Below are 8,190 nucleotides of genomic sequence, written 5' to 3' on the forward strand. Positions count from 1 at the left end.
CGTCTACACGCTACCCCGCCGACCAGTACGTCTGCGCGACGTCTCCGTCTACCGCGTCTGCCTTCTGGGCCAGCGGCAACAGCATCTTGCCGCACGACGGCGGCGCACCATTCACCAGCCGACCCGGCCCAGCACCCGGTCCGACCGGCCCCACGGCCGGCCAACCCGGCCCGCCCGCCCGGCTGGCCGCCCGGCCTGCCGCCCGGTCAGACCGGCTCCGCGACCGGTCCGGCGACCGCTCCTTCGCCGGTGCCCACCTCGGCTCGCGCTGCCTTGCGCGACCCGCATTGGCACGCCGCCATGCAGGAGAAGTACGACACACTGCAGCGCAATAGGACTTGGGAGCTCGTTCCCCGCCCCCCTCGCGCCTACGTCATCACCGGCAAATGGGTCTTCAAGCACAAGCTCGGTTCCGACGGTACTCTCGAGCGCTACAAGGCGCGCTGGGTTGTGCGCGGCTTTCGGTAGCGCGCTGGCGTCGACTTCACGGATAAGTTTGCCCCGGTTGTCAAACCGGGCACGATCCGCACGGTGTTGCACCTCGCCGCGTCTGGCGCGTGGCCGGTGCATCAGATGGACGTCTCCAACGTCTTCCTTCATGGCCATCTGCAGGAGCAGGTGTACTGTCAGCAGCCCATCGGCTTCGTCGACACCGAGCGCCCCGATGACGTGTGCTTGCTTTCTCGGTCCCTGTATGGACTGAAGCAAGCGCCCCGCGCCTGGTACCAGCGCATTGCCGGCTTCCTGCATTAGCTTGGATTCCGCTCCACGCGCTCCAATGCGTCGCTGTTCGTCTACCGGACCGGCAACGACATGGCATACCTGCTGCTGTACGTCGATGACATCATCCTGACGGCCTCCACCGCTGGTCTTCTTCGACAGCTCACCGACAATCTTCGCGCTGAGTTCGCGTTGAAGGATCTTGGCCCGCTCCACTACTTCCTCGGCATCGAGGTTGTCCGGCGTGCGGACGGATTCTTCCTCCATCAGCGGAAGTATGCCCACGAGCTTCTCGAGCGTGCATGGATGCTTAACTGCAACCCTGCGCCTACTCCTGTCGACACGAAGGCCAAGCTCTCCGCCAGTGATGGGTTGCTAGCGTCTGACGCGCCGTTCTACCGCTCCATCGTCGGTGCTCTTCAGTACTTGACGTTGACGCGACCGGAGCTCCAGTATGCCATGCAGCAGGTGTGCTTGCACATGCATGCTCCTCGGGATGCTCATTGGGCCGCGGTGAAGCGGATTCTCCGCTACGTATGTGGTACCATGGGCTACGGCTTGTCGTTGCATGCTTCGCCCTCGACGTCGACTGAGTTTGTCGCCTACTCGGACGCGGACAGGGCGGGCTGCCCGGATACGCGCCGCTCCACCAGCGGCTACTGCGTCTACCTCGGCTCGTCGCTCGTCTCTTGGTCCTCCAAGAGGCAGCCCACCGTGTCTCGCTCCAGTGCTGAGGCCGAGTACCGCGTCGTGGCTAACGCTGTGGCTGAGTGCACATGGCTTCGTCAGCTTCTGTCCGAGCTCTCTTGTCCTGTTGACAAGGCTACGGTGGTCTTCTGCGACAACGTGTCGGCTGTCTACCTCTCCGCCAACCCCGTTCATCATCGGCGCACCAAGCACATCGAGTTGGACATCCACTTTGTTCGTGAGCAAGTTGCCCTCGGTCGCGTTCGAGTTCTTCACGTACCGACGTCTCAGCAGTTTGCCAATATCATGACGAAGGGATTGCCCTCCACGACTTTTCCTGAGTTTCGCTCCAGTCTATGTGTAGGTGCCGACCCTTCGACTGCGGAGGGGTGTTGAGTAACATATGGTATAGGTATAGGTCCCCGTATTTTCTCAGGATTGTACCTGTAATTGTACATGTGTCCGCCTATATATATATGAGCAGCCAACTCTATTGGTGCTGTGCAATCTTCAATAACCTTTCTACGGAGGCAACCCTAATACGAGAGGACAGTGGGTATTGACCCGTATCAACCTCTGTGAAACCACGTGATCTTGTGGGTGTGAAGTATCTATCAACAAACCCACGACCCAATCATTTAACTAGTTAAGCCGTATGTACGGCACGATGCCAGCTGAGTGTGAGTGAGAATATTGCAGGTGTAGCGCGCGTTGCTGACGTTCGATGTGCTTACGGTAGAGAGCTGACGTCGCGAGATACGACAACATGCCATCGCCTTAATTATACTATCTTGATGGCTTTGAGATCGATCAGGATGCCATCGCATAGCTAGCAGACAAAAACCAGGGTGCTCGCAATAGAGTACTTTCCATGCCATCACGCAGGCTTACTCAATTCGAAAACACATACACGTATTAAAACCAATGGGATCTTTTGTTTTTATTTTTTGTTATTTCCTGAGTGTGATGCTTAATAATATAATTATTATACCGGATATCAATTAGCTTATTTCAATGAATACTACACGATAAATGCCTTGAGATTATTGTGCGATACAGACCACAACACTAAGTTGTGCAACAAAAAAAGCACACAAGACCGGCATTTCTAGAGAAGATCGCTGTACTTTAATTAGCTATTTCCATGGAAGGAATATTTAAAGTTTATTGATGTTCCGTATGTTATCAACGCCAGCTAATGATTTTTATTAAAATACCTCCATCTTTGCAAGATTGTAAAAACATTGAACAACAATCACATTTTTATTTTACCATATATTTTTCTTTTAGCACGGACACAACCCCGGGAGGGGGAGGAGAGGAGGGGGTGGAAGTTGCAAAGTCAACTACAATGTTTTTTGCGGGCACACTAATATAGGTGCAAAGTCAACAATCGGAGCGGTGGATAGAGTAGTTGTGCATGATTTGTGAATGCAGTGAAGGCCACATCGTCGTCCCTTGTTTGTATCTTGGGAATTTCGGAACATAAACAACGTAAGGGTTGTTCCGGAATATTTCATCCATGTCCTCTAATGGTTTTTGGAAGGATTGTAGACATGGGGTAGTTGCTAGCACGAAGCACTAGAAGTTTTCTTTCTTTCTTTCTTTCAAATAAACGGCTGTATATTAGTAACAAGATGCTACTAATTACACACCGACTTCTGCATGTCAAGATCCACTCAAGACATATAAAAATGCACACAACCAAAATTTTCAAAAAAATAACACTGCCAAGACGAATCAACGAATCACAACAATTGGAAACAACTGTTGATAAGCACCTATCGTTAGGCTCACAATCGCCAAGCACATGGTTTTGACGTGGACCGCCCAAACAAAACCGTGTTTGCGAGGAGCGTGCTGCCAACCGACATCTTCACCCAATCCAATGCATACACACCACCATCGACCACGATGCCTCACGTTGCCAAAAAAAACAATCCATTGGGCATAGCTGACATCGTGAGGACACAACCAAGACAAGTCGCATGCTTCCAATGAAAAGGAAGCTTTGTTTGGACGAGGCGTTTTTTGCACCCGGAAGCATATGCTCCCGGTTTTTTAAATGACTTTTATACATAGTTCAAATTGTCAAGAAATTCTGTACAAAAAATTGACGCACACATCTAGACATTATATGTGCCCATAAAATCGTTTCGTGGAAAACCAACATTTTTTTATGTCGTGTGCAAAAAATATAAATTTTGGTGCTTAAAAAAGATTTTCACAAGACATTTCTTTATCTTTTTTCACACAGAACACAAAAATATCAATTTTTCGTGAAACTTGGCGTGCATACATATAATATCGACATATACACGCCAAACTTTTGTTCAATTTTCTTTTGACATCTTGAAATGTTTTCTCGGGTACGAGGAGCTAGCATATGCTACCAAGTTCAAAAGTGGTTTTTCGGCTTTGTTTTGGTCTCTTTTGTTTCTGTGGGTGTATATATACAAACTAGACTCTTGTTATATGGACACAGGACAAAGCTATTATATTGTTTGAGAAATCTCAAATATCCTAGACATAAAAGTAGTGAATATGGTCATACATGAGGTGAAGTATAGGTGTAATCAAATTCGTGCAAATACAACAAAACTCAATTTGGTTAATTTAATGAAATGGTGATAACATTGTTGATGTCACCTGCAGTAAAATAACCAATGTACAGTATTTTCTAATCACGCGGGTTACAGAAAGCAAGAGCCTATTACGTCGACGACCCGGCGTCACACATGTAGTCATGTGCTTATGTCAGAAAACAAGCTAGGTTAAACTAATCTCCAAGGAAACGCGAGGATAGAGAGCAAATCACATGAATGCCCTAACCCTGGGACACCAACCTGTTGTTACTTGTTAATTAGTCTGCCAGTTGCAACCACGCTTAAATAAGCACATAAGAAGTGCTAGACGACCCACATGTCAGAATACAAGAGGTGGGAGGAAGATCTGAGTCCAGGTAGTCTTTCCTTTTCTGGAAATTCAAGAACAGACCAATTTGTTTGCCCAGGTTGGCATGTGTCAGGATTTCATGTCCATAGTTTTTAATTGGCTGGCCGGTGGGGTTTTAAAATGATCTGGCATTAAATCTTGGAAGACAACACGCACGTTACTGCAAGTGGAGTATCAAATGATCTGGCATTGAATCTTGCCAACAACGCGGCGTCAGGGCATGCTCGGCCCCATGCTTGCACGAATTGTGTGAATGTTTAGCCGATAGATCTGGTGAGTGGCGACCTTGAGAGGGGTTCCACAATTAGTCAAACACAAACCTGTCGCTAGCATCTTTCCGTGCCATGCTAAATATTTATGGAGGAATGGTTGGGAGCCTAATTTATGGCACATAGCAATGCCCAGGCCCCTCCACCAAGAAGCTTCAGACATGTCACAACGGGTATCATAGTAACTCCTTCAGACCTCTCACAAGTGGAAGCATGTTATACTAATCCTCTATATTTCCATGCAAGAGTACAACAAAAATTCATATGATTTTCATTTTTATAAGCTAATCATGTCTTGCGGTATAAGTTACTAACAAATATAACCCAGCAAAATTCCAATGATATTTGGAGGAACACCATCTTCTTAAGTTCTTGGGCCAGTCCCGTTGCTCCTAATCGGCCATCTCAGCAATTACCATGTAGGATCAAAACTAATGTGGAGAGGTATATAGAAAACAAACAGATGGTTGGTGCACATATATATATATATATATATATATATATCTATATATATATATATATATATATATATATATATATATATATATATATATATATATATATATATATATATATATATATATATATATATATATATATATATATATATATATATACCAGCACTATTCTGCAACCGGTTGCAGAATAATATTCTGAGCACCGACTTGAACTTTTCGCAACGAGCACGTGTACTTCACCCCCAACCTCCCGCACATGCCCGACCCGCACGTCCACATCCTGATGACCGCCGGCGACCGGCACCGGCGCTTCTCCGGCCTCGGCTCTTCCCTCGCGCGCCACCCCCCACGCCGCCATCCCCACTTACCCCGCTGCCCCGCCGATTTCCCGATCATGTCTCTTCATCCAGAGTTGATTTGCCGCTGGCCAGATCCCAAACATCTCCGCCGCCCCGACCTCCCTGTGCCACCAAAAAATCCTCCGCCCCGACCTCCCTGTGCCACCCAAGAATCCTCCGCTGCTCTTGGCCCGGTCACCATCCCATGAACTTCGAATGGAAGTGACTCCGGCGCCGATGCAGGTCGGGGCTCCGGCGCAGCCCCCGGGCCCTTGATCTGCCGCCGGACCGCGACCACCACCAACACAACCTATCCCTGCTCCCCACAGCCGCGAACTCTCCATCCCCGACCAGCTGTGAGCTCCCTCTGCTCCCCACCGCTGCGGTCGCGCGAGCTCTCTAGACACGGCCTCAACTAGCTCCACGTCGACGCCATCATGTCCTACTGTGCTGCCACAGGCCAACTTCTCCAGTGCTGTGACGAGCGCAGCACTAATCTGTCGCGAAGGTGAGCTGAACCTTTTGTCTGCTTTTCGTTGACATCCACCGTGTTGTGCTCAGAGTCACAAGATGAGCTGCTCGGGATATAGAGGTTGTAATGCCGTATTGGGCATCTCTCTTAGTAGCACGACAGTTCAAATAGGAGAGAAGAACAGCACAGCAGTGCATTTGTAACTAGCAGGAACTACAGTCCTTTGCAGTTCAGATCGGAGAAAAGAACATCATGGCATAGGGTTGGGAGGAGCAACGATGCAGTCCTTTGTAGACTCGTTGCTAACTTTGCAAGCACGATGCAAGTACTGTAATTTATTTCAACTTTTGTAGACCTATTGCAGATTTTGCAAGCAATGAGATAGTTGCATCTAAGAATATGGGAGTTTGGTTTGATCGACGAGATCGCTGTAGATGGTCTGTCGGCGAGCGCCTTCCAGGGTGGTAGTTCAAGTACTAGAGTGGACAATTTTTCATAGAATTTTGCAATTATGTTAGTTTGGATAGGCCCTTTTTCATTCTGAAACTCAGTGATGCTGATGAATTTTTCCTGTCTGTACCAAACAGGTTTTGAAGTGGAGTTAGCCAACAGGAGACACTCTTTTTTTTATACGTATGGCTCCTTCTTTCCTGGAACTAATCAAGGAGGCTGGGGCTTCATTATCATGATGGTGATGGTGATGTACGAGGTGCTGGGTATGGGCAAATAGAACATACTAGGGACCCTCTTCGTGCTGAAATGGAGGCGTGCATCCAGGCGATGAAGGCTGCTAGCTGCTGCTGCAAACTGGGGTATTGCCAACATACATATCGAGACTGACTCAACCACTCTAGCTGACGCTCTTCAGATCCCTAAGTATGATCAAATAGACTTTTGAATTATATTACACTAGTTTTATTGGTCTTTTGGTTATTTTGTTCTTTTAAGCAAGGAGAATTAGCTGTTCCTAATGGACATGCAAGCCTTACTTGATAACACTTCTCATGTGTTCATTAGGATCTAGTGGATGTTTTGCCTCATGATTATTTGATGCGGAATCATACGGGAAGTTTCCCTTTACATTTCCGATAAATGTTAAGCTGTAACTTGTTGGTTGCATATCACGGCGTCAATACCTTCGTCGCCAAAAACTAAGTTGGATTGCCGTAGTATGAAAAATGCCCAGATCACTAGTTCTTAGGCTAGTATGCTTCACAGGGATGACACAGAACTTATCTAATTCTACAAAGTTATCGCTTGATTAATAGTTTGCTTAGTCTGAAAGAACCAGTGGTTGACTGCTTAGATAGTTTACTTGGCGCACATGTCTAGTGCTTTAGTGAAATATCATGGTATTCAGCATGGTTTCTTGTACCCCAACTAGGTTGGTTTGACCTTTTAATCACTGAATCTGAAATGCTTGTTCAGTCAAGAAACTGTATGTCATTAATTTAAGGAACAAATGGAGCTTCGCTTAAGCAGCACAATGAGCTGCTCTGCATGTATGAGTTGGAATAATTTTACATAGCAACCATTTTTTCTGTTAACTGATATTCTGATTTATCCAGCCCATGAATTATGTTAGCACTGCATGATGCCGTATGTTAGATGTGATCTGCTATTGACCATTTGATCTTTCTGTTGCAGGACGAAAAGAACTGGTACGAGGAAAGGATGAAGAAGGGCTACTAGGCCAAAAAAAAATCCAGATGCTAACGTGAAACGTGTACTTACTCAAATTGAGTACTTACGCTTGGCTGCTAGCTAGTAGATTTGCTAGTTTGCTTTGTGAATGATCCCTGAACATGTACGGCTGTTAACATGTATTATTTACTAGCTTTACACACCACTAGGATTGTTTTGTGCACTTTCTCGAAACTAACATATGCACTTCATCTGAAAAACAACCTGGACTTCCCCGGAAGATAGCCTCGTACTTTTCGAAATCTTTACAGACTTGTACTAAACTGTCCAAACGTCAATACTTGTACTTCCTTTTCTTTTCTAAATTATAAAAGACTATATTCCGCAGCGTATTGTATGATAAACAACCTGATATCCTCGTACTTCTCAAAATCTTTTCTTGTACTTCCCGCAAGATAAAAAAAGCCATATTATTATTATTATTATTATTATTATTATTATTATTATTATTATTATTTTTAATACATTTCATGGAAGACTATGTACTTCCAAAAACAATTTGGTCGTACTTCCCAATGTTGACTTTTATACTCCCCCAACCAAAATAGTACGTATTTCACTTGTACTTATGTGACCACTTGTACTGA

At 46.3% G+C, this 8,190-nt stretch overlaps 1 protein-coding gene across 1 annotated transcript; it reads left to right on the plus strand.

The window, feature by feature from the left end:
- Nucleotides 1-813: 813 nt before the first annotated feature.
- On the plus strand, nt 814-7,591 carry LOC127336314 (uncharacterized mitochondrial protein AtMg00810-like). Its single transcript, XM_071824151.1, has 2 exons — nt 814-1,596; nt 7,547-7,591. The coding sequence occupies exons 1-2, from the start codon at nt 814-816 to the stop codon at nt 7,589-7,591; spliced, it is 828 nt and encodes a 275-aa protein (XP_071680252.1).
- Nucleotides 7,592-8,190: the final 599 nt, after the last annotated feature.

Source organism: Lolium perenne, chromosome 1 (assembly GCF_019359855.2).
Source record: "Lolium perenne isolate Kyuss_39 chromosome 1, Kyuss_2.0, whole genome shotgun sequence".
NCBI lineage: Eukaryota > Viridiplantae > Streptophyta > Magnoliopsida > Poales > Poaceae > Lolium > Lolium perenne.